Below are 26,056 nucleotides of genomic sequence, written 5' to 3'. Positions count from 1 at the left end.
CTTCATGACCTCACAAAGCTGGCACACTCACCCCCAGAGTCCCAGAAACTTTGAGTCAGTCCTGGCTGGGTCTCCTAGCAACTGGATGCAGTGGCCATGGCACTCTTAACACCCCAGGGAGTAAAAAAAGTCTTCCAATTTGAGGTGAAGAGAAAACATGGCTTTTAAAAGGAATTTGTTCTGATTGGTATAATAGTGAGGTGTGTGTGAGAAGTGGCCCCTCGATGGTGCTTCCTCCAGAAAGACACCTTGGACATGACTCCTTCCCCAGCACACCTCCTGTGAGGCCCACAATGGGTGTGTGCCAGCTGGAATGCCAGGCCAAAGGTTTATCAGCATTTGGAGCTCGGAGGTTGTTTTCCCAGCCTACAGAAACAGAGCCTGGCACAGAGGCTTTGTGCCTGCCTCCATTCTGAGGAGGGCCAGGGAGGTCCCTGGGGCTGGTCACCATGGGGTGCCACCCCTCACCAAGGAGCCTCAAGGCCCTGTGAACCCTTTGGGGTTGTATGCCAGTGTATATGGTTGTGAGTATGAGGTTGTGGGGAGTGGGGAGGGAGGTTGTTGCTTTAAAGCAGGGAGGGGGCAGATTTTGTTGTTTTCTAAGAGCCAGTTCTGAGCTGAAAGGCATGAACAAAGGAGGTGTCTGTGGAGTAATCAAGACCCAACAACAGGGCCTAGAGCTTGGGAAAGCTCCTTCCAGAACAGGGCTGTCCTCAGAGGAGTGTCAGGGCACTGCTATAGAGCTCAGGCAAGAGGACCCCATGTAACTATGTGCACGGATCCGCTTCTGGCCTGCAGCCACGAGTTGATGGGAGGGTGGGCAACAGGCGAGGCTTTCCTGGTGGGGTCTCCCTCCCCACACTGGGACCTTGTTTTCACCAGTTGATCCAGATCTCTCAACCAGTTGTCCCATCAGACACCAACCTGGAGATCCGTGAGCACTGCAGGGAAGGGCTGCTTGGGTCAGATGGTGAGAGAGGAGTCTTTGCAGTATGAGGACTGGGCCCTGGACCTCCCCCAGGAAGCAGTTCTGCCATCAATTCCCCTACAGGAGTTCCCCCAGCCAAAGCCTCCTCTTACCCCAGAGAAGCAACACTCCCATTTTTGGTGGGTATCCACTTCTGCCCACCTTATATTAGCCCCTCCTTAAAAGGCACTTGCTTCTCCTACATCTGTTGACGACCTATAAGAACCTTTCTGGAAGGACCAAACTCTCAAGTGAATTGGGTTCTTATATATAGGATTCTGATCAAGTGTACCCCCCTGGTCTGCTAAGGTGCCTGAATTTTCAACAAGTAAGACATATTTCTTCTCCGAGAGCATAGCCTCACCAAGCGTCTTTGTAGTCATTTACGCTTTAGTATGAATTTCATTATCAGCTTAATAACTCGGGCAACTAGTTAAGAATAGATTCAGAGGGAAGTCAAAATTTTTTTTAGGGAAGAGGAAGGAGGACCATAGTCCGGACTTGAAGCCTGCTGGAGTCATATAAACCTGAAGCTCCAGTGGCTAGCATGAGAACTCTCAGAAGTGGTGCTAGAAAGAAGAGTACATTCCCAGAAAGGGAAGGCATAATTCTGCCCAAGCATACCCATGGTCCTGGTCACTCTTCAGGACGATGGGAAGCTCTGTGAAGACCCCAGTGGTTTGCCCAGTGAGGATGGCATCTTGATTCCTCAATCTCATTCTCCATCCCTCATATCATGCCCTGCAGAAACCAAAAGGTAGGGAGCACCTACGGAGACTGTTGAACTGGGAGGAGTTTGATGAAGTGAGAGACTCCCGCCGAAGCATTCTGCTGGATACCCTCTATGAAAGCATCATTTTTGCCGTGGGCAAAGGCTTCCCGTGGGTGGAAGTGGCCGAGGTGGTCAAGTTCACAGAAGAGCTGCTCAAGGAAACCAAAGGTATGGGGCATCTGCGGCAGGAACCAGCGAGGCTTGCTGGGGAATGGGGGGTATAGGATCCTCCCTGCAGTCTGCAGCCTCAGGAGTCCTCTGAGGAGCTAGAAGCCCCTTTCTTTCTTTCTCTGACATTTATCATCCTCACATGCTCATAAACAGGTTTCTGTCTAGGTTTCTGAGAAGTGAAGCAAACTGAATGTCCTTGCTGAGGCTTTATATTCATCTCACTGGCTGAAAATTTTCCACTACTCCAAGCTGTTCACACAGCAGCCTGGGTGTTTGTCTCTTGGTCAGTCATTTACACTTTAGTATGACTTTCACTATCAGATCAATAACTCTGGAGCAGCTGCCTGAAAGTAGGGTCAGAGTGGAGTCGGATTTTATTTTAGTGAAAATAATTTTTGTTTTGTTTAGTTTTGTTTTTACTCGGCATAAACATGTCACTCCTTTGTTTAAATCCCTTCGTTGACTCCCCATTGCATTCCTGAAAGACTGAAAATTGTTCCACGTATCAGGTTTTTTTTTTTTATAGATTTATTTTTTATTGGTGTTCAATTTGCCAACATAGAGAATAACACCCAGTGCTCATCCCGTCAAGTGCCCCCCTCAGTGCCCGCCACCCAGTCACCCCCACCCGCCGCCCTCCTCCCCTTCTACCACCCCTAGTTCATTTCCCAGAGTTAGGAGTCTTCCATGTTCTGTCTCCCTTTCTGATATTTCCTACCCATTTCTTCTCCCTTCCCCTCTATTCCCTTTCACTCTTATTTATATTCCCCAAATGAACGAGACCATATAATGTTTGTCCTTCTCCGATTGACTTACTTCACTCAGCATAATACCCTCCAGGTCCATCCACATCGAAGCAAATGGTGGGTATTTGTCATTTCTAATGGCTGAGGAATATTCCATTGTATACATAAACCACCACGTATCAGGTTTTGATCTGCTGAATATCTTGGAGGAATCCTTTACAGGCATCAGGTTGCTGGCAGGGAAGGGAAAGGCAGTCAAGTGAGTTTATAGAGGGAGCATCTCTCCCACCCCTGCCCTGGCTTCATAAGAGGAAGAGCATCTCTCCCTGTGATTCCATGGCACAAGAGAATGTAACCACACCCATCCACCCCTTGGGCTGTGAGCTGCAGATTCATTCGTTAAACAAAAATATGGAACAGCCCCTCTTTGGCTACCATTATAGTAATATTCAGCCAAGGATCATCAATAAGTGCTAAAACCAGTAGGTGAATGCTTGATGAGAAACTGGGTATTTGCATACTCCCTTCCCGCAACATTCTTACTGATCATGAAGGAGAAAAGAATACTTCTGTGTGAGGGAGCCTGGCAGACAGCTCCTCCATCCAATGACCCAAGTCAACGTCATCAGTAAAAGTACATATGGAGAATCACGTTCCACCTGGTAGAGCGCAAAAGGAGAACACAGCATCCTTCAGTGATGGTTCTAGCAAAAACTCAGAACCTGACCTAATCACAAGAAAGTATTAAATTAATGGCACTGAACAAAGTCCCTCAAAATCATTAAGGACCTGAGAGCCAAGGTAAGACAGAGGAGTTGTTTTAAACTGAAAGACACTGAGAAGATGTGGCCACAAACATGACACATGGCCTCAGTTTGGGTCTTTTTTGCTATGAAGGGTGTATATAAGGGACAACTGGGAAGACTTGAATGAGGTCTAGAGATTAAGCAGTAGTGGTGTGTCAGGGGTGAGCTCCCAGTTCTGATGACTGTGGTTATGAATGCCCTCTGTTAGGTAACATATCTGAAGGCAAGCTGAGATGATGGGGCATCTTGTGGGCTGTTTATTCTTTAAGTAGTTTGGGAAAAATTTCTTTGCACTGTTTTTCCAGTTTTATTGAGATATAATTGACATATAACATTGTGTAAGTTTAAGGTATGCAACATAATAATGTGATATATGTACATACTGCAAAATGATTACCAAGCTAAGTTTAGTTAACATCCATCACCTCACATAGTTACAATTTTTTTCTTGTGGTGAGAACTTTTAAGATCTACTCTTTTACCAACTTTCAAATATACAACACAGTTGTCACCGTGCTGTACATTAACACCAGGACTTGTTTATCTCGTAACTGGAAGTGTGTACTATTTGAACACCTTCATCCATTTTGCCTACCCACCTCTGGCAACTACCAGTCTGTTGCATTTCCATGAGTTCAGGTTTTTTTTTTTTAATTCCACATGTGAGATCATACAGTATATGGCTTGATGCCCTTATGGCTTATCCATGCTGTTGCAAAAAGTAGAGTTTCCTTTTTTATGTATGAGTAATATTTTTATGGCTAAAAAATATAGTTCTTTTATCCATTCATCCTTCTATGGACCATAGGTTGTTTACCTGTCTTGGCTGGACTGCTGTGAATAATGCTGGAGCGAACAAGTGGGTACAGATACCTCTTCAAGACAGCGATTTCATTTCCTTTGCATATATGCTTAGAAGTGGAATTTCTGGATCGTATGATAGTTCTATTTTTAATTTTTTGAGGAGCCTCCAGACTGTCCTCCACAGTGGCTGCACCAGTTTGCATTCCCACAGACATCACATGAAGGTTCCCTTTTCTCCACATCCTCGCCAAGTTTATTTCTTGTCTTTTTGATACCAGCCATTCTAACAGGTGTGAGGTGGTATCTCATTGTGGTTTTGATTTACATTCCCCTGGTGATGAGTTATATGGAGGCTATTTTCATGGACTTGTTGGGCATCTGAATGTCTTCTCTAGGAAATTGTCTATTTAGGTCCATTGCCCATCTTGATTAGATTATTTGGGGTTTTGCTATTGAGTTGTATGAGTTCTTTATATTAACACCTTATCAGAATATGTGCTCTACAAATATTTTCTCCTATTTTGTAAGATGCCTTTTCATTTTCTTGATAATTTCTTTCACTGTGCAGAAGCTTTTTATTCTGATGTATTCCCACTTGGACTTTTTGCTTTTGTTGCTTGTACTTTAGGTGCTATATCCAAAAAATCATGGTCATGACCAATATCAAGGAGGTTTCCTATTGTTCTCTTGTATGAGTTTAATGGTTTCGTTAGCTATTTTTTTAGTAGAGTATTTCTTTGCATAGATTTGGGCTCACACAAAATGGAGCAGAAGATACAGATTTCCCACAGAAACCCTGCCCCACATGCACAACCTCCTCCACTACCAACATACCCCACCAGAGGAGGACATTTGTCACAATTGATTAATTTAAATTGATACATCATTATCACTCAAAGTTCATAGTTTATATTAGGGTTCATTGTGCATTCTACAGATTTCAATAAATGTATAATGTCATGTATCCACCATTAAAGTATCACAAAGAGTAGTTTCACTGCCCTAGAAATACTCTGAGATCCATCTATTCATTCCTCCTTCTCCACCAACCCTTCAACCACGACTTTTTACCATCTCCATACTTTTACCTTTTCCAGAATGTCATATAGTTGAAACCATAGAGTCTTTTCATATTGGCTTCTTTCACTTAGTAACACACATTTAAATTTCCTTCATGTCTTTACATGGTTTGACAGTCCATTTCTTTTTAGCACTGAATAATATTGCATTGTCTGGATAAATCAGTTTATGTATCCATTCTCCTACTGAAGGGTATCTTGGTTGCTTGCTCATTTTGGCAATTAAAAGCTGCAATAAATATCTGTGTGTAGGTTTTTATGTGAACATAAGTTTTCAACTCCTTTGCATAAAAAACAAGTAATGAGATTGCTTGATCATAAGGTAAGAATATGTTTAGTGTTGTTGGAGACTGCCAAACTGTCTTCCAAAGTAGCTGTGTCATTCTCACCAGCAATGAATGAAAGTTCCTATTGCTCCCCTAACCAGCATTTGGTGTTGTCAGTGTTCTGGATTTTGGCCATTCTAATAGATATGTAGTGGTATCTTGCATTTTCCTGAAGATATATGATGTGGATCATCTTTTCATATGCTTATTTATATATATATATATGAGAGAGAGAAAGAGAGAAGTCTTTGGTGAGGTGTCTGTTAGGATTTTTACCCATTTTTCAAGAAGGGTGTTTTATTTTTGTCGAATGTTAAGAGTTCTTGGACTCTGTTGGATAACAGTCCCTTATCAAGTGTGTCTTTGGCAAATATTTTCTCCCAGTCTGTGGCTTGTCTTCCCATTTTCCCAACGATGTCTTTTTCAGAACAGAAAATTTAAATTTTAAAGAAGTCCAAATTATCAGTTCTTCTTTCATGGGCCATGTCTTTCTATTGCGTCTAAAAACTCGTCACCAAACCCAAGGTGATCCAGGTTTTTTTATATTCTGTCTTCTAGAAGTTTAATTATATTTTATTTTAGATTTAAATCTGTGATCCATTTCATTTAACTATTATGAAGGGTGTGAGGTCTGTATCTAGATCCCATTTTTTTGCATGTGGATGTCCAGCTGTTCCAAAACCATTTGTTGAAAAGAATATCTTGGCTCCATTGTATTGCTTTTGCTCCTCTGTCAAAGGCCAGTCACCCATATTAGTGTGGGTCTATTTCTGGGTTCTCTCTCTGTCTGCCCCATTTATTTGTCTATTCTTTTGCCAATACCACACACTGCCTTGATTATGTACTCTTTTTGAAACTTTTCTGTATTTCTTTATTTTGAAGTGTTTAAGTACATTTTTTTAAACATGTGACACATTTGGGGTCCTCCTCTGGAATTCTGACCAAGGTCTCCAACAGCTGCCTAGCAAATAGAATACACAGTGCCTTGTCCCTCATATATAATGTCCTCATTCCTTATGCACCCAGAGCTCAACAACCAATCCTATCAGGAGTACCTCAATGTCCCTCCCTAATCTCACAACTTTTCACTAGCAACTTGTCTACCACCATTTCTAACCCACCTCTTTCTGCTTTCAAATCTTGTACTTTTACATCCTTCCACTGAACTGCACAGTGATTTTCTTCAGACACAAATAAAATCCCCATCACTCTGCTTCAAGCCATTTAGTGGCTGGCACCGAATCTCACATTTTATGTACTCATGGATCAGCCTCTTTTTATTTCTTACGCTGCTCATGTGCCCTTCCTTCCACTTCTCTCCTCCAAACCAGTGATCCAACTCTGAAGTCTTGAGCCAGATATGGCATTGCTCCTGAGCTGGCTTCAGAGATACTTGGGAAACTTCATCCTAGCCTAGCCTCAGCCCCCCTCCCCAAGCCAGCCCTCACCCCTGGGGCTTTCCTGGCATCCCTCTGGGTCCCGCTCCCTGCTGCTCACAGCAATGCACAGGTACCAGAGTTCAGCCCTATGGGCTGAGCTCTGCAGTGGCTCATGGCCAGAACAAACACTGACGAGCGGGAAAAAGAATGTCAGCCCCAAGCAGGTGGGAACTCGGGCTCTTTCAAGTTTCCATCAGAGCCTTCCACAGGCTGAGCCCGTGAAAAACAGTCAATGATGATGCAAACCCAACTTCAAACCCCAGAGATTAGATCATACTGGAGTTTTCAGCATTTCTGGTTATCACATAACTTGCCAACACAGCCAACCTATACTTTATGGACTTCTAAAACTTTGCAGTTGGAAGATGACCCAGATCTGAGTGATCTAGAAACTTAATTTCCTCTACTGCAGGGAGCTCCTTCAACCAGCCAACAAGGTTCTTCCAGCCTCCGCCGACACCCTCCAAGCAACAGGGTGCTCCTTCCTTCCAAGGCAATTCTTCCTTTGTACAACCATGCCTGTTATTTGGAAGTTCCTATTTATACCTAGCTGTAACTGCCTTCTGTACTTTTTACTAGAATGCTTAAAGTCTATCCTCTAGAACCAGAATGCAGGCCCCACAGATATTTCATGAGATTTATGTAATTTGACTATCATGACTTTGCATTTAGACTAGACATACCCAGTTACTTTTGTCATTCTCAGTATGGCATCATTTCCATAGACCCTCTTCCCCTACCTCCCCACCACTGCCCTCTTTCTTGTTGCCCTTCTCTGGGCATACTGTGTTTGTCAATAGCATTCTTAAAGTATGTCATCCAAATCAAAACATGAAACAGGCTGCAATTTGATCAGTGAAGTGATCAGGGATTTTATCACTTTCTCTGTCCTGTTGATGATGCTCCTATTTATATAGCCTATGGGTGCATATACTTTATCAACATCAAAGTCACATTGATTTATATTGAGCAGGCAATCTCACATGGGAATCATTTTTTCCCATCCTACCCTTGTGCAATGCCAATTTTGAGCATACACACAAGACTTCACAATCATCCCCACTGATTCCATCTTGTCAGTGTTGGCCCAATCTTTCTTTCCTCCTGACATCTTTTAAATCTTGATCCTGGCTTCTCCAGCTTACAAATTCTTCCTCTTACCTTTAAATCATCTCAAAATTTAAGAAACATAGTCGGTACAAACACTGAGTAGGAACAAGCTCTTGGGTGGGCTCCTCATGTCTGAAATTTGACTCACTGAAGACAGATTTCAACAGGAGGCTCAACATTCAAAGGGAACGTTCCAATCCTAGTTCGGTCCCTTACTGGATGTATGGTTCTGGGCAAGTCACATCACCTCTGAGCCTCTGGTTACACATCTAGAAAATGGAAAAAGCAAGAGCACTCACTCACTCCATGGGATTGCTTTAAGGATTAAATGAGGTAACATATGTAAAGTACATAGCATGGTATTTGGTGCCTAATAAATACCCAGCGAGAGCTAGCTATTATTCTTAGGAGGGGACCTCACACACTTGAGACTTGAGAGTGATGTGATTCAGAGATGGCATGATCAGATGTGGCTGCATGCACTTTGAGGCAGTGCTCAGTAGGGATCAGCCTCCAAATGTACACAAGCAGCTTCAGTTCCCTCCAAGGGCAGCAGAGACCATCCGAGGCCTTTCTCTTCAGATGCCAGCACTAAGCCAGCTGACTCTGCAACACAGGGAGTGGGGCAGGACAATAAGCTGAGAGCAACGGGGCTGGCACTACAGCCAGAGGCAGGCCCAGGAGCTAAAGGAAATTGGCAGACTTGTCTGGGAAGTGGGGATGCTTCCACAAGTGGGGAGGCAGACAAGATTGTTCCTCGCTCCACCCCCAGGTAACTGACTTGTGAGAGCCGACTCTTGAGAGCAATACCAGGCTGGCTGTGGTTTGCAGAGAGTATACAATGGGGGTGCAGTGAGAGCGCCCATGCATATAGAGCCACACTAGAACCTGAGCAAGGTCCTGCTGACCTTGGGCCCCCCAGGGTGCTATTCGGGATGATGCCTGTTGCTCCTGAAGATGGTCAGGCTGGCCCAGATGGCATCTCCATGGCAGCCAAGCCCACGCTGCTTTCCAGAAATCTAGTACAGGGGCACTTGCAAGAGCATGACCAAGTTCATGAGTACCCTGAGATAGGGGATAGAATTTCAGCTGAAGCCTCCTTCTTCCCTAGGCTTTTCCTCCTCACTCTACAGTCAACCCCAGTGTCTGGCTAGACTGGTCCTCAACATTCCTGGAGCTCTGGTTCAAGTCCTGGTTCTGCCATTTCCTGCTGTATGACCTTGTGAGAGTCCCTTAACCTCTCTGTGCTTCAGATCACTCTTAGTACAAGACGAGGACAGGAATGGCACCAACTTCCTGAGATCGTTCAAGATAGATGAGTTCATTTATGTAAAGCACGTGGCACAGTGACTGGTACGTGGAAAGCCCTGTGGAGGTGCAGTTAGCTGGCCCAGTTCTTCAGGGGTTCCAGGCACTCCCATGGTCTCCACTGTCCATCCACAAATGTAGGTCTTACCTCTACAGTAGGAGGCAGCGCTTCAGCACTGTTCATTGAGGGTGCCTGGTTTGTTCCTCTTGGCTTTGTTCCCAAACCCCTGCCTTTGCTTACTTAGTTCTGTTTCCATTCTACCCAGTTCCTGACCCAACCTTGATCTTTTCTTTCTCTCCCACCTGGTATTGCCTGAGACACACTACCCAGGTCTAGACCACAGGCTCATATACCCTTTGCTCCTTCCTGTACCTACCAGCTCTGGGTTAAACTCCTCTCCTTACCTGGGGCCCAATCCTAGTGGGGGCTAACTGATCCAGTGTCCAGTGACAAAGGGGCACCTGACATCAGCTCCATCTGCTGGAGGGTGTTTCCAAATGTTCTTTCTGTTCATCCTGCCAACCACCTCTGAAATGTCCCCCCTGCACTGATCTCAGAGCCCAGGGTCTTCTCACACTCCCATACCCTATGCCATCCGCTCATCCTCTAGGTCCCCAGACTTTGCCACCCAGAGCCAATCTCAGAGCCTCCCACGTCAGGCCCAGGTTTGGCCCACTCTCTCCCAGCCATGGTGCAACTTCCCAAGGCCCTCTGTACTTCACAATTATCTCTTTAAAGACTCCATTTCCAAGTACAGTCCCATCCATTCACAACTGGATTTCTGGACCTGCATCCTCTCTGGGCACCCACATGCATGCAAGCACTCCCCCACCCACCCGCCGCTAGCAGTGGCTGTCTTGTTCATGTTTCTCAACCCCTGTGTCCATGTGAGTGCCCCCTTTCCTTCTCTATTCAGATCTAAACTCTTCCCCCAAAGTGCCATGGCTAGACAACAAGAAAATCTAGATCCTTAATTTCAATTTTTCTCCCACTATTTGTAACCCCCTGCCAAGCACAGCATGTAGCATACAGTAGGGCTGCATGAAGGAATGGATGGATGGATGAATTGATTCTTGGTGCTCCTGGAAATGATAGGTCCTATATACAGAGAGAAGATTAGGGTGACTTCGTTGAGTGTTACACATCCATGTGATGTTAGAGGCAGCATAGCAGAGCGATTAGCACCAAATTCTGCAGTCAGAAGATTTGGGTTCAAAACCTACCTCCTCTAATTACTGCGTGAGGTCAGAAATGTTACTGTACCTCTCTGCACCTTCATTTCCTCAGCTCTAAAATAGTGGGCATAATAGTTCCAATTCCTAGTGCAGCTGGGAGGATTAAATGAGACAGGGCCTGCAAAATGTACAGTGTGGTGACAGGCACATAGTAAATGTTTAACAAATGTTAGCTCCCCTGTACACATGGAAGTAAGGTGGGATGAACGGAAGGTGCTGGCAGTCCAGGACTATAAGCTGCTGTGTGCTGCCCTTCAGAGGGCTCGCCATCTGCACAATTTCTTGTCTTTCCCTCTTTGTAGGCAAGACTGCAGATGTATTCAAATCACAGGCCAGCAGAATGGAGGTCCAGACAACTTTGAGCCTGGCCCCTCATGGAGCCACCCCATGCCCATGACCTGCCCTGGGCATACATGTGAGGAAGTGCCATTGCCCAACAGCACAAGGGAGAAGGCAGGTATTCCTACCCTTGTTAGAGGATCTGGGCAGGAAGAGCTGGCAAGACAGCAGGTCAGGTCCCAAAAGAGTTGTAGCCCTTCCCATCTCACAGACCACCCTGCCCCTGCTCTGGGGTACACATCCCACCTATCACAGGTGGTGGGGTGCAGGATGCAGACAATGGGATCCCACTGGTTGGCCAGCTCACGTGCAAGCTTCTGTTTCAGGGCTAGTGTCCATAGGTGGACTGTTGGTCTTCTTAGAAGGGAGCTTCTCCAGGGATTTCTTGTTGCTGTTGTTGTTGTTGTTGTTGTTGTTGTTGTTGCTGTTAATCTGGGGCTAGGGATGGTTGAGTTCTGTTTGCATACTAGATAACAAAGCTGGCAGATGGTATTTAAGGAGGCTCATGTTTATATAACAGTGATTCAGAGCTTTGACAGGACAGCTGCCAGCCCAGCTTATCTCCTGGCCCAATCAGGCCTTTATACCAGGAGGGAAAGAGCTGCTCTTTATTCAAAAACATAAGCTGATTCTGTCCTGGCAAATGGTTCACCAGGATATTCTGGTCTCAACCCCAGGCCAGATGAGAGTCCTGTCGACCTCACCCCTTCTGCCAGTCTGCAGGAAGCCCGGGGCAGATCCCATCCTGCTATCTTCATAGAGCCTGGAGTGAAGTCACCAGACACAGCACAGAGAAACAATAAGCTGCCAGCTCTGTCCTGGTGGAAATTGCAGGAAGTGGGCAGATTTTGCACACCCTGTTGAGGGTCTGGGAGAGGAGAGGAGAGAGGTGTTAGGGCATATGGGAACCCTGAGGTCTCCAACTTCACATCTGGGAGTAGAAGAGATTTAGGGTACCCAGAAGGCCCTGTGCATCCTGTCTCTGACTGGCTCATTGCAGCAGGTGAGGGGTGGGAGGGGAACAGCCTCTCTTGCCTCAGGCTTTGTGTCTGATGCTTTCCCTAGACATGTGGGCTAGAAGAACATTTTTCCTTCTGGCTTGGCCACATATCCTGGGGCTGTGAGGAAGTGGGCCTTGATGGTCAGTTGGTGAAGGCATGATGTGCTAATCAGGTGAATGCCCAGTGGGTCATGGCACTGTATTTGTAGTTCCATCCATGGCCACTCCTGATTTGCCAGAAAATGTCATCTAGGCAGCCATGGGATAAAATGCAACCATGCTATCTGTCCCCCAGCAGCCTGGGGCTGCCAGGAGGCATTACTTCCCCCCAAGCTACCCTGTGCCAGTTTTTCCTGCCAGAACACTAATGGCCATGCCCAGGGTTTACTCCACCAGCCCCTGAGTACCCCACCCCACATCAGGGAGCCACCAGCAATTCAGGACCAGCCCAAGCCAAGAGAAAATGTACCATCACTATTCTTGGAAAGTAGCTTCTCCAGCAGCCTTCTCCAGGGAGGACTGAGTCCAATGCCTCTCCCACTAAACCCTGAGGAGGGAAATTTGACTACAACTTCTTTGTTGCTGGAGAGTGGAAGCTTCCACAAAGGCCATTGATTGAAATCTTGAGAGAGCACTTCTTGGGGCAAATGGGCAATTGCAATCTCAGAGATTCCTCTGTGAGTGTATCAGTCTGCTGAGGCCATCATAAAGTACCACAGACTGGGCAGTTTCAACAGCAGACATTTATTTTCTCCCAGTTCCAGAGACAAGAAATCCCAAGATGGAGGTATCAGCAGGGTTGGTTTCTTCTGATGCCTCCCTCCTTGGCTTGCAGACAGCCACCTTCTCCCTGTGCACCTCACACAGCCTTTCTTGCGTGTCTTTGTCCTAATTTCCTCTTTTTGTAAGGACACCAGTCATATTGGATTAGGCCCCCACATGACCTCATTTAACCTAAATTATCTCTTTAAAGACTCCATTTCCAAGTACAGTCCCATCCAGAAGAACAGGAGGTTAGATCTTCAACATATGAATTATGGGGGACACTATGTTAATTCAGCTTGTAACACTGAGTCACAGCTCTCCAGATGAGATTGTGCCAGTTAGTAGGCTAGAAACCAAGACTGTGCCATAGAAACCTTCCCCAACCTTCCCCAAAGAACACACATCCTGCAGAGGGAGGTTCAGTGAGGACTCTGTGATTCTGGTATTTTCGCACGTAGCATCTATAATCCTCACTGTGATCTTGCATCATAGTCATTATTTTAATGATGAAGGAATTGAGGTCCAAAGTTGAAGGAACTTGGCCCAGGTCACACCTCCAGTAGATGGAGTTTGGATTTGAACCCAGGTCTGTCTGACAGCAGGGCACATGCCCTGCCATGTGACCTTCCATCTTGACCAAAGGGATCTGTACACAGAGCACCTGAGAGTCTGAGAGGCATGAAGCCTGGGAAAGCACCCCACAGTGAGTGGAATGAGACTGCTGGCATGCAGGAAGAGCTGAGTCCCTGGAAGAACCAGGTGTGGAACACCTGGAGGCAGGGCTCCTAACTAGGTCACCTGGAGTTACAGCCTGTGCCTGGGATCCTGACCCCCAGCAGGATGGCTCCAATGTGGTGGGTGGCACAGACCTGACTGAGAAGAGGAGCTGTGTCCTTTGGCTAATGTGTTCTGGCCTAGATGTGCCACCTGTGTGTGGGCAGGTGGTACCACTGCCCTCAAACCTGACCTCTAGCCCTTTAGAGTGACCTCATGCTCTGCCTCTAACTTCCCCTGTCCTTCCCTGGGTCAGCTGGACATGCTGGTCAGTCTTGGAGTCCCCCAACATCAAAGAGGATAATACATGAGTATGAAATAGCTTATTTTTAGTCTAGGTACAGTCCCATGTCCCTAAGACCGTGGGATTACTTAGTCATTTGTAACTCAGGAATGAGGACAGGATGATGATGAAGATCCAAAGTCAGGACTCTCTTTGCTAAATTTGAGATGGCTGCAAAGCTGGCCACGAGGTGCTCACAGCATCCTTAGATGTGGCTATGGAAGATTGTCAGCCTGTTGGAAATCATCATAACTTCTTAGAATCAAAGAGGGACCCAAGAGATCACCTGATTCAAACCCCACTAAACCACCACACACATATTATTCGATAATCCTCTCACCAGCCAAATGCCTGCTCAAGACTAGACTGCTCCGCTAATAAATCTCTTGTTTCTAGAAAGTTCTTCCTGCTGCTGAACTGAAACGGGTCTCTTTGAGCCTTCTGCCTGAAGACTTCTGTTCTGTTCTCCAAAGCCTCCTCCATGAATCAGCTAATAGACCCCACTTACTCAGCTATTCTGCAAACATGGCCAAGGCATGCTAGGATGGAGAAGATGGGACATCCACTCAGCTGTCCCTATGCACTGAGCTATACTCACAGAACATCTCTCTAATGTTCACAGCAATTGCAGGTGGTTGGGTACTCTGTACCTATTTCACAATGATGCAGCTGAGGTTCAGAGAGGTTTGGTAACTTGCAAATTATCACACAGTAAATGTCATTAACCTTGAGATCTTCTGGTCCCAGAAGATCATCTGTTCTTCCTGCCAAAACACTTTAGCATCAGGCATGCAAACTTCTTAAGTTTGCATATAGTTTAACTATAAAGAACAAACTGGTGGTTACCATGAGGTGGTAGGTCAGGAGTTGGGTGAAATAGATGATAGGGATTAAGGAGGGCCCTTGTGATGAGAACTAGGTGTTGTATGGAAGTGTTGAATCACTATATTGTACACCTGAAATAATAGAACACTGTGTATTAACTAACTGGAATTAAAATAAAAACTTAAGCAAAATAAAAACACTTCCTTTTCAATGAAAAAAAAACTTCTCAAGGAATAGGGGTGAGAAACAATGGGGGGGTGCATGTGCTAAGCGGATGAGGGGAACATTTTGGGCAAAGAGAAGAGCTTCGGCGAAAGCCAATGACAATCTAAAATATGTGGCCCTGTCTTTGCCCTTTGAGTCCCAGGATAGTGAACACAGGAAATCTTTAAAAGACCAACAAAATCTTTATAATTCTGCTATTGGGGTAGGTTTTTTTCTTTAATGTGGTTACTGGTTTATCTTAAAATCAAAAACAAAACACCTAGTGGGCAGGAGACTAGTAGGGAGTTTCCTCCAAAAATTAAACATAGCATTGCCATGTGACTTAGCAATGCCACTTCTGGGTATAAACCCCCCAAGAACTGAAAACAGGGATTTAAACAGATAAGTGTACATCCATGTTCATGGCGGCATTGTTCACAATAGCCAAAAGGCAGAAGCAGCCCATTCATATGGGTTAACAAGTCTGTCAGCAGATGAACAGATAAACAAAATGAGATGTATGCACAAAATGAAATATTACTCGGCCTGACAAAGAGGGGAAATTCTGGATGACTTTTGAGGACATTACACTAAGTGACATAAGCCAGCCACAAAAGGCCACCCTCCTCATGGCCCTCCTCCATTCCTACCTTAGATTCCACTTGCATGAGGTATCTAGAGCAGTCAGATTCACAGAGGCAGAAAAGGGCCTCAGTTTCCCATCTCTAGTGTGAGAGGATTAGACTAGTTCAATAGTTGCCGAAATATGCTTCTTGGTCTGAGAAACTAATTGCCTCAAATAAATTTGAGAAATATTGCATACGCTCAACCCTTTTTGGCCATTCGCCGAGCCCACTGGCATACTAAGGGCTCTGTTTAATTTCTTTTGATTCAATATATATTCAACGTCTCTGGCTACAGAACATTCATTTCTATGTGATACCAATTGCAGAACATCCTTTGGAAAACCATGACCAACTGGATTGGTGGCCCCTTCCAATGTCCACCTCCAAGAGTCTAGAGAGAGAACCCACAGCTACCTGGAAGTGGATGGTTGGGTCAGGTTGGGGTTTGAGTTCTGGCTTCCCCATACCACAACCTATGTGTCCTTAAGCAAATCCCTGGACTCCTTGAGCCTCAGTTTCTGTCATGGGTAAAATGCGTACACCTGCCTCACAGAGCTAGGAGGGGTTGGGTGGAGCCTGAGATGACCCAGGGCACGTGGGGCCCAGTGGGAGCATCCCAAACAAGAATCCTCTGCTGCCTGAAGGCAAGCACACCCTGGGTTCTGAGCTGTCCCTATCGTCAGCACCTTGGTGTATATGAGTTTGGCAGAACCTTCCCCTAAGCAGAAAGATGGGCAGGGGACAGCGTTCGGGATGCAGGATGGTGGTGAAGACATGGGTCCTATGCTTCTGTCTGCTTCCCACCAGCCCAGGCCAGCCCTGGCAGGTGCTAGGAAGTTAAGCCAGCCAGGCTGCAGCCTGACTTGGTTCCTCCCCTTCACGCCAAGGCAGGGGCAACCAAACTGGTTTGTCAGGGGGCCCTGGTGGCACCTGGATCCTCCCCCTCACTCCCACCCAGGAGGAGCAGCACCTCTTCACTGTTCCCAGCCCTTCCGGGACATGGCACATCTCCCCTGCTCTCACCCAGCCCCCGACCCCACATAGGAGGGGCAGCGGGAGGCAGGAAGCCAGAGTGCCTGGTCCAAGCCCAGTGCCTTTTTGCCCTGACTCTGGAGCATCTGGTGTTGTCACCCCACCCCCGCTCTCTCCCTCCCCGTGGCCCTCCTCCATTCCTGCGTTCCGTGCAGGTGCTGGGCTCCAGGGGTTTGGGGACCGTCTTCAGGAAGTTCCCAGCAGCCAATGCAAATGAAGGCCACTCCCTGTTATTGAAGAGCAACCTGCACGTACAGATCTGTCCCCCCGGCAGCCAGAGGCTTCTCTCTGAGACTTAATCCTTGGCTTTCTGAGTCATTGGAACCTTCTCAACCTGCAGCAAATACACAATGGTCTGAGTGCCAAGAAAGTGTGTCTCACGAGCCAGCTTGGGATGATCTTTGCTGAAAACCAGAGCTGGTCAAAAGAGTCTTGGGCCTGGAAGTTAGAATCCAACCCAGGCACTCCTTCTCCGGTGACCCTGGATGAAGTCCATCCTTGGGCTTTATGACCCTGAGGCTAAGGCCACAGCTCATGCCCATAACAGAGCACCTGCCAGGATGACAGGCAGCTGGGAGCACTTGCCAACATTTGCTGAGGTCGCTCAGCATGACTGGGCCCTCAGACTTCTTGATTCAAACCTGGGCTCTGTGCATGCCACCAGGAGCCGAACCTAGAAGACCAAGGGCCGGCCTTGACAAACCAGGCAGTTGTGGCTGCCCACATCTGGAGGATGCAGGTGATCCCAGCCCTGTGCTATGCCAGGCCAGGCTGGAGGAAGGACAGGGCACTTGCCACTATGTTCATTCAGCTCCACGGGGCCCAGAGAAGATGAAATGATTCGCCTCACGAGTTTCACACACAATCGCCCCTACACCAACCTACGGTCCAGCTTTGATTACCAGAAATCAATGACCTCACCCTGGTCCCCCAGACTCTGAGATTCCTTTACTGATCATCCTTGCCATCCTCCACACACCACCACCATTTCTCTGAAATGCCCATCTGACCCCTCCCTTCTCGGCTTAGGAACTCTGAGTGACTCTGCAGCTCTCGGTCAGAGTTCTGTATTTCCTTCCAGAAATGTGATGATTCTTTCTATGCACACACTCCCCATGGGGGGGAAAAAGTCATGTGAAATTCTGGATGTAATTTCAGGTGTCGATCAGTCCCAAGGCCCATCCTTGGATTTCCTTGGGGTCCGTGAATTCTGGTTAAAGAGCCCAACTTGTGTTTTGAAGTCTAGCTCTTTCACATGACATATACAAGCTTCCCCTTTGCAAACTGAAGACACCAAGCCCTTTTGTTCCCTCAGGTGAGTCCCCCAGACTCCAGCTTTTCCTCCCAGAAACTCTGAGCCATGTGGATTATGTACATGGCCACACTGTACCCCACTTCCAGCCTATATCCCTGCAGTCCCTTCTCTGGGAGTGCCCTTTTCCACCATCTCCTGCCAATCTCTGTTCTTCCATTCTGGGCTCCAATGCTCTCTTTGTAGGAAGCCCTCCATGGCTCCCGGCTCCCCAGCATCCTGATCCAGTCCTGATCCCCACGCAAGCCCCTACCTTCCATCCCTCTGCCCTCCCCATCCCCACCATGCACACACACACACACACACACACACACACATGCGCGCGCGCTCTCTCTCTCTCAGTAATAATCTTTAAATCTTTTTTTGATATTTTTATTTATTTATTTAGGAGAGACACAGAGAAAGAGGCAGAGACACAGGCAGAGAGAGAAGCAGGCTCCATCCAGGAAGCCTGATGTGGGTCTCGATCCCGGGTCTCCAGGATCACGCCCTGGGCCGAAGGCAGGTGCTAAACCGCTGAGCCACCTGGGCTGCCCTTTAAAAATTTTTAAATAAAAAGCTATCAGCATCCAACTTAATGTTACACCTGTAATTCTAAATAATTTTAATGTATTTTATTTATTATGTAAATTGTAATTGTCAAATTACATAATCAAAGAAGCAATTTATATAGGTACATAATGATAATAGCAATGCAATTAAAACTTTATTTATTTATTTATTTATTTATTTATTTATTTATTGTATATTTTTTATTGGAGTTCGATTTGCCAACATATAGCATAACACCCAATGCTCATCCCGTCAAGTGTCCCCCTCAGTGCCCGTCACCCAGTCACCCCATCCCCCCGCCCACCTCCCCTTCCACTACCCCTTATTCATTTCCCAGAGTTAGGAGTCTCTCATGTTTTGTCTCCCTCACTGATTTTTCCCAGAGGGGGAATGCAATTAAATCTTAAAATGTCATTCAAAATTGCCATTTCTTTAACGAAAAAAATTTACAAAATTAATTTTTTTTAATTGTTTTCAGTAAACTTAACTTTCGACTTTTACTTCTTACGGTAAATAACAAAATTATGGGCAGGAGGGGGTGGGAGGGGGTGGTTTGGGAGGTGTCTGTGAGAAGGTGGCACCCCCTGGGAGTAAGAGTATGTCCATGGCCAGCAAGGGGGCATCCTAGACCAAGTCCTGGCACAAGGGTATGCAGGGTATGGTGGAAAAATAGGGGAATGCCAGCATGCCAGGCAGGAGCAGAGGGAGGGGGGAAAGGCAGGTTTTACACAGAGGAAGACCATGATCTGACTCATGTTGTGAAAGGGTCATTGTTTTAACACCACTCAGGCCGAAGACCAAATTCCTCCCATAGGGGCTTAGGAGGCCCAGCACCACCAGGCCACTGCCCACCTCCCAACCTCATCTAGAACTCAATCTCATCTCTCACCAGCTGACTTCTAGCTTGCCAACCCCTCACCTCCAGCCTTTTGGTTCCTCAAATGCGCCATGCTTTCTCCATCCACAGGGCCTTTGCACATGATGTTGCCCTTGCCTGCTTTACTCGTTCTTTCTTCTCTTTGCCCGGTGACTCCTCTGACATCTCATCTCTTTCATCATCTCCTCAGACAGTTGCTCCCTGGCTTCCGTGACAAAATCACTTGTTCCTATTCTGTGCCCACCCAGCCTGTATAGCCCTGAGCAGAGTTATGCTCTGTGTGTTTTCTCCTTAGCCCTTCATGGCCTCCCTGGAACCTGAAAGAGCTCTTGACACCTGAAAGGCCCCTAACACCTGTTGGATGGTTAAATGAATAGTTCCATCATGCACTTAACATCAGAATGTGTCCATTTACTCACTAGCTACCCATTGGCCCTACTGAGCACAAAGCCTTGTGCTGAGGACTGAGCATTTGTGTAATTGTCACCTCTTCTACAAACTGGATGCTCTCTGAGGGCAGTGGTCATGTCAGAGATGAGTGTCCTACCTGTATCATGTTCTATTAGTGGCCCCACCACTCTTCGAGTGTCATACTGTAAGCACCTGGGAGTCATGTAGGTTGCTACCACACTCCACATCTGACAATCAGTCCTGCCACTCAAACCTGCTCCTGCCCACACCTGTTGACCTAGCATTCTCAGGCCACAGCAACTCCCATCTGCACAGGGTCACGCCATGCACCAGCACCACGTGACCATCAGTGGGATCAAGTTCAAGGCAAGCATAGCCATGTGTACAACCTGTCTACAACACAGTGCAGACCCTGCACTGCTTACAGTGCAGACTCCTGGCTTCTGAATACAGCATTCAAGGCCCTCCCATCTGTCTTCCACCTACTTCTCCACTCAACACTTGCCATATTCTGCCTCCATCTTTGAGTGCCAACAACAACAAACCCAGTCTTGTTCTCCACCCATGCCATGCAGCTTCTTGCCCCAGTGCTCTCACTCAGGCTATACCCAAGAAGCGCCTCCCTCTTTACTGGCTCAGTCCCATTAAACCTCTCAGATGTAGCTCATGCATTATCTTCTCAGGGGGATTCCCTATCCTCAACTGTACATTCCTCTTCACCTGATTCTGTTTCTTTTTACACATGTACTGTAACATTTACTTGTGTGTCTCTCCTGTGAACACCTTGAAGGCCAGGGATCTATTTATCGTAGTATTGCCAGATCTAGCATAGTGCCTAGTAATTAATTAATAGGCACTCAGTAACAGTTGACAAATTAATCTTGGATGAATGGGTGGATGAGTGTTTGGATGGATAGGTGGACAGGTGGGTGGATGGGTGGATGGGTGGATGGGTGGGTGGATGAATAGATAGAGAGATGGATGGAAGGAAATATAAATGTGGCCAGGAGAGACTTTTCTCACAGGGCAAGAACAAACTCTTCTTTCCCTACAGCATTTATTTTTTTTAATTCATCCTATAGTATTTATTTATTACCACCTTGTAGCAGGGTTTGTGCAAGGCACTTGGACATATCATCCCATTCGATCCTATAACAATCCTAGCAACTAAATATAATTATTCCCCATTTTACATCTGTGGGAATGAAGGTCGAAGTGTCATAGCTAGAAAGGGTAGGAGCTGTCCCAAGCCTCCAAACCCTCCCTCTACACCACTCTGAAACAGAAGCATTCTCTTGGGGCTCTGAGCCATCTGATTGGCCTTAAAAAAAAAGGAAAACATAGCCCACTAACCTTCAGTTCTGCACAGTGGAGAAGCACCTCTTCAAGGAGGAGCTGAAGTCTAAATCCAAGTGACACTTTCCAACATATTATAACGAGGCTCAAAGTGAAGTAGCGCTCCATCTACTACTACTTTTCTAAGATAGTGATGCCCTGTCATCTCAGTACTCTGGGGAGATTTAAGGTAAATATTCCCACACAGAGCCAAGAGTGAGGAGCCAAAATGAACATAGAATGGGAATGGGAGGGTGGAAGAGTTTACAAACAACTACGTGGGCAAGACTGATACTATCCTTCCTTATGGAGCATGGAGCCCTCTGGCTGGGAAGGTGGGAGACTCTACCAGGGTCCCTTGGGGGGATCATACAAGAGAGACAAGGAAGGGGACCTAGATACAGCTCAGGCCTCCACTCCAGGAGGAAAGCCAGGCTTCCTGCATCCAGTGCTTGGTCTCTATCTTAAATAGATAAAACTGTGTAATCCCCAAAACATGTGACTTGGTGGTCATCTGGCCCAAGTTCTCATTCCACAGATGTAGATACTAAGTCAGGGAGCAAGAGACACTTGATTGAGTTTACAGTGCACTTCAGGGATGGTGTCTGTGTGAGGACCCAGGTCTCCTTACACCAGGGCATGTTCTTTCTTTGTCCTTCGTCTAACTTCTCTCTTTGCCTGATGTCTATCCACTAAGGCACACACATCATTTAGCCATCACCCTTTATTGAACCACCCCCTTTGGTAAAACTCAATCATATGCTGTGAAGAGTCCTGCCTCCTTGACCACAGCACAACCCCAAGCTTTTGTTGGAGTTGTGGGTAAAAGGAGTGAATGAAAGAGGATGGGAGAAGACAGTTTGCATGGTAGAAATAATATATGCCTAGCTCTATGACACACATCTCCAGGATAATGGTTTCCTGAACATCTGTTTCTCTAAGTTATCTCATGCTCCACACTTACTAGAATCCCTTTTTTACATCTTCATCTCCTTTCCAAAGGGTTTGAAATGAAAACAATATAAATTACAGCTGAGGTAAACCTTTAAGATGAGAGTTAAGTCAAAATATAGGTAAGGAGTGGGATAATCCTATAAAAAATGAGATAAATGTAAGTTACTACATAAAATTGGTGCTGAGCTTCCTAGAAGCCAAGGCAAAAGCGGAACATGATGCACTCCATAGCTTTTAAGAACTACTAAATGGTAATATAGAATAGCTGGTAGGATGTGGGCTCTGGTGTCATAGGGCCTGGGATCAGCACCTGTATTGATTAGCTATTGATGCAGCTTTACCTCAGTTCACACTCAATGTCTGGCCCCTCTGTGCCCACAGGCTGCTCCATCACTGAGGCTGTGACAATTCTGGGGAATAAACTCCGAGATTACCAGGGGCAGTTCAACACCACCCACCTGCTGGCCCTCTGTGACTACTTCCACAACACCTTCATCCGCCACTACAAACTCTACCAGTATGTCCTGGGCCAGGACCAGGAAGTCAACCTGACCGTCACACACCTGGAAGTGTGTGCGCCACCCCAGCCCCTCCCTCTGGCCGAGGGCATGGACAGAGATATCTGGCAGCTAGAGCAGCAGGTGGCAGAGCTCAGTACGGCAGAGGTGCAGAAACGCACCAATATGCTGCTCCTGAAGGAGGCACTGCACATGGAACAGGATCACAAGCTACAGAGAAAGTTCTCAGAGGTGCCTGGGCAGCCCAGCCGGGTTCTGAAGAGAGAGGTAAGGCTGTGCCTGTGAGAGGTGAGAGGATGCTCACCTGCCACATATAAATGCCCATCCCTACCAAGAAAACATCAAGGCTGGGAAGGACCCCATTTTCTGCATACGTGGGATGGAGGAGAAGGGGACAGTCAACTGAGCAGGGGCCACAGGGTTTGCGCGCATGTTTCACAAAACATTTCTGAGAGGTATAATTCATGTCCCCATTTCAGTAATGAGACTAGTGAGGCTCAGAGAATTTCATTAACTCACCCAAGGTCACCAAGCTATCAAGTGGTAGAGTTTACATTTGAACTGAAGCCTAGCTGGCCCCAAAGTCCAAGTTCTTTCCACTGCAACATTCATCAGTGACCGATTCCACAAAAAGAAGACTCTAGGCTCTGAACCACAGATTCTCTCAGGGCCCTTCATCCATCAAGGCCTGGGGGTGGGGGAAGATGATGAAGGAAGGTGCAGACAATGGGGATAGCCCAAGGTGGATGATATCATGAGGTAGGCAAAGGAGTGGGGCTGGTGAGTCAGAAACAACCTAGGAAAGTCTAGCATGGATCTAAGAAATCGGGCTGCCCCCTTGACTAGTCTTAAGACCACTGAGGCTCCAGGATCCAGAGTCTCAATGACCAGCTCTTTGCTAAATGGTAATTAGCATGTCCCCAGGGCAGCCAAACTCTTAAGGGCTTGATAGAGTCCAAATTCATTTTTTAAACTAGACTCAGGCACTTGTATCACCACTGCCACACCATCTGTGAACACAAGAGACAAGTGTGTGCATATGTGTATACACAACTGTGTGCATCTGTTGGGGGGTTTGGGGATGGAGTGGAGGTAGAGACACAGGGCCTATATGTTCCAAAATGTTTCTAAATTGTCAGCCAAGGAGTGAGTGGCCCTATTCCTTTAAATATATAAAAAATATGGAGAATAAATCTAAAGAGAAATTAAAACCACAGAACAAATTATATTCTCCTAAGGTTAAGTCAAGTCTCCCAGAGAAATAGCACATTGGCCGCCCTGAAATCTTAGTGCATTAAGATGTCTAGCAAGGAAGGACCCAAAAGAACTCAAGCAACAGCCTCTCTCCACCCTGAGAAGCCTTACTCTAGAATGTGTGAATGGGCCACAGATGTGAGGGGCTGCCTTCCCTCCCCCTCCTCTTCTCTGCACAGCTGTCCTTCCCTGCCCCTCCCAGCTCACCTGCCAGCCCCCCATTACTTTGCTGCTGGTCCCTGCCTGGTGAAGCTCATGGACTAGAGTCTCCTCCACTGTGTGCCCCTGGTCATGTGCCTGAACTAGAGACACTGAAAACCATAGGATCAATACGATGCATCTTCTTGGAGTACAATACTCCCCAAGGACTTAGGGGGGAAGGCCTGAAGGGGGAAGGAAAGAAAGTCAATGGAACCTAAAATAAGAACTGTGGGAGAGGACTATGGGGTATGGGGGTGTGACTGTAGGTAAAGGATCAGAGCCATGGCCAACCCAGAGCAGATCCGGAGTGAGACGAGAGACTTCACTCTCTTCCCAGCTACTGCTTCCCATTGGCTGAACTCAACCTAAAGCCAGAAGTCAAGGTAGCCAGTTGAGGCAGCCCTTATCAGTCATCCCCTCAAAGCACAGAGTAGGGTGGAGAAAGGTAGCCAAGAGAGCTGGTGGGAGAAATGGAAGATTCTAGAACACAGAAAAAGATGCTGATATGTTCAGAACTGGATCCCAGGGAGGGACCCTATCTGCAGATGGCCTCAGCTTTCCCCAGAGCCCTAATCACCAGCCATGCTCTGTTTCTTCCAGGAGTTGGAAAATCTCATCAGTGAGGCCATTCACGTTCAGATAGAATGCCTGAAGGAGCTGCTGCAGTATGAGATACAGATAACTTTTGATATTTTGGATCTGAAACTACAGAAGAAGACTCTGAACCTCAAGGCTCCTATCCCTTCCCCACTCTCGATCACTGGCCAGCCAGGCCAAGATGAATCCTTTAAGCTCCACAAAGCAAATAAAGGAAAGAAAGCAAAAGCAAAGAAGTAGAGAACCCCTGGTGCCCACTGACAGAAAACTCTGATTGAGGACAAGCCGTTGGCAATCATGAAAGTATTATGTGATGCAGTCAGCACCTAGTAGATCAGAGATGTCTAGTGATTAAAAGAAACAAATCAGTCTTCAGATTTATCCTCTTCTCTTTCTGGAAACCGTCTTCCACCCCATAAGAATCCAACCCAAATGGATTTTCCCTGCATGGTGGAAGAAAGTTGCCTTTTTCTGTTCAGCACAGAATTTGTGCTCCATGGGTAGGCAAACATCTCTTGTTGACTAAGCCTGAGTTTAGGTGCCAAAGATAGAACTACCACCAGCGGGTTTAAGTGGATAAGAGTAATGGTGACACCAGGCACCAGGAAGGACTTCCAGCTAACACAGTGGTTCTCTGGCTAGTGTGGGAACAGGTCCTGAAATTCTGTTTCCAATCTGCAATTTGTACAGCAGGACTGATGGCCTGTAGCCTGCTATGCACGTGCTGTTTTCCCCGCTAGAAGACCCAGAGCCACCTACAGCCTCTCTGGAAAAACCCTTCTTTTTGTGAGAACCTAGATCACTTAGACTGAGGCAGGGGACCCAGTGCTGCCCTAGAAGCTAGAGACCTGGCTTTAAACCTAGATCTACCTCTAGTCTGCTTTGTGATCTTGCCCACATCTCTTCTGTCTCTGGGTCCCAGCTCTCTCTGTCAGTGGGGGCATTGCTGGCTAGTGTCAGGTCTCTCTCCCACACTAACCTGGGAGGGTCCCCTCCACCCTGGGAGAGAGATGAAGCATGGTTGGCTATTCCCATTTTTCAAGGGGTTCAAGGAGGTCAAGTACCCACCTGAAAGTCACACAAGAGGCAGGGAGAGAATTGGAACTAGAACTCAGGTGTCTGGACTCTTCTATCTGTGCCCTTTTCCCTATAGCATCATACCTCATGGTGACAAGGACACAAATCCTGTTGTAGTTGGCTTATCACAGCCATGTACCTGACAGGAGACTGTGGCCCCTAGGATCAGGGAGGAAAGGACATTATCACTTACTGCCTCTTCCCAGGCCAGAGATCTGCTCTGCCCATCTCTGCCATCTTCCCCGTGTTCTTGTTGGTGAGGGATGGGCCACCGTGCAGTGTACCATCTCATACCCATCACCTCACCATCGCCACATTTGCCTTCTGGGTCTTGTAACCAAAGTGTGTCTGGCTCC

At 46.8% G+C, this 26,056-nt stretch overlaps 1 protein-coding gene across 3 annotated transcripts; it reads left to right on the top strand.

Moving 5' to 3' along the window:
* Positions 1 to 3: 3 nt before the first annotated feature.
* On the top strand, positions 4 to 24,998 carry C25H8orf74 (chromosome 25 C8orf74 homolog). Of its 3 annotated transcripts, none has more exons than XM_038573663.1 (4): positions 4 to 144; positions 1,715 to 1,907; positions 22,435 to 22,838; positions 24,627 to 24,998. In XM_038573663.1, exons 1-4 carry the CDS (start codon positions 97 to 99, stop codon positions 24,861 to 24,863), a joined length of 882 nt encoding a protein of 293 aa, XP_038429591.1. In that variant the 5' UTR covers positions 4 to 96; the 3' UTR covers positions 24,864 to 24,998. The 3 variants fall into 3 exon arrangements, with proteins under 3 accessions (XP_038429591.1, XP_038429592.1, XP_038429593.1); XM_038573664.1 differs by lacking the exon at positions 4 to 144 and adding an exon at positions 386 to 524; XM_038573665.1 differs by lacking the exon at positions 4 to 144 and adding an exon at positions 726 to 970.
* Positions 24,999 to 26,056: the final 1,058 nt, after the last annotated feature.

The sequence above is a fragment of the Canis lupus genome, chromosome 25 (genome assembly GCF_011100685.1).
Source record: "Canis lupus familiaris isolate Mischka breed German Shepherd chromosome 25, alternate assembly UU_Cfam_GSD_1.0, whole genome shotgun sequence".
Lineage (NCBI taxonomy): Eukaryota > Metazoa > Chordata > Mammalia > Carnivora > Canidae > Canis > Canis lupus.
Note: the sequence above shows the minus strand (reverse complement) of the source record. Positions and strands in the feature narration are given on the sequence as shown.

Excerpts from the sequence above, each read along its gene's own strand:
- C25H8orf74 (XM_038573663.1), top strand. The coding sequence starts at position 97 with ATGGCACTCTTAACACCCCAGGGAGTAAAAAAAGTCTTCCAATTTGAG. Across the intron at positions 145-1,714 it reads AAAAAGTCTTCCAATTTGAG|AAACCAAAAGGTAGGGAGCA; the intron begins GTGAAGAGAAAA and ends CATGCCCTGCAG. Across the intron at positions 1,908-22,434 it reads GCTGCTCAAGGAAACCAAAG|GCTGCTCCATCACTGAGGCT; the intron begins GTATGGGGCATC and ends CTGTGCCCACAG.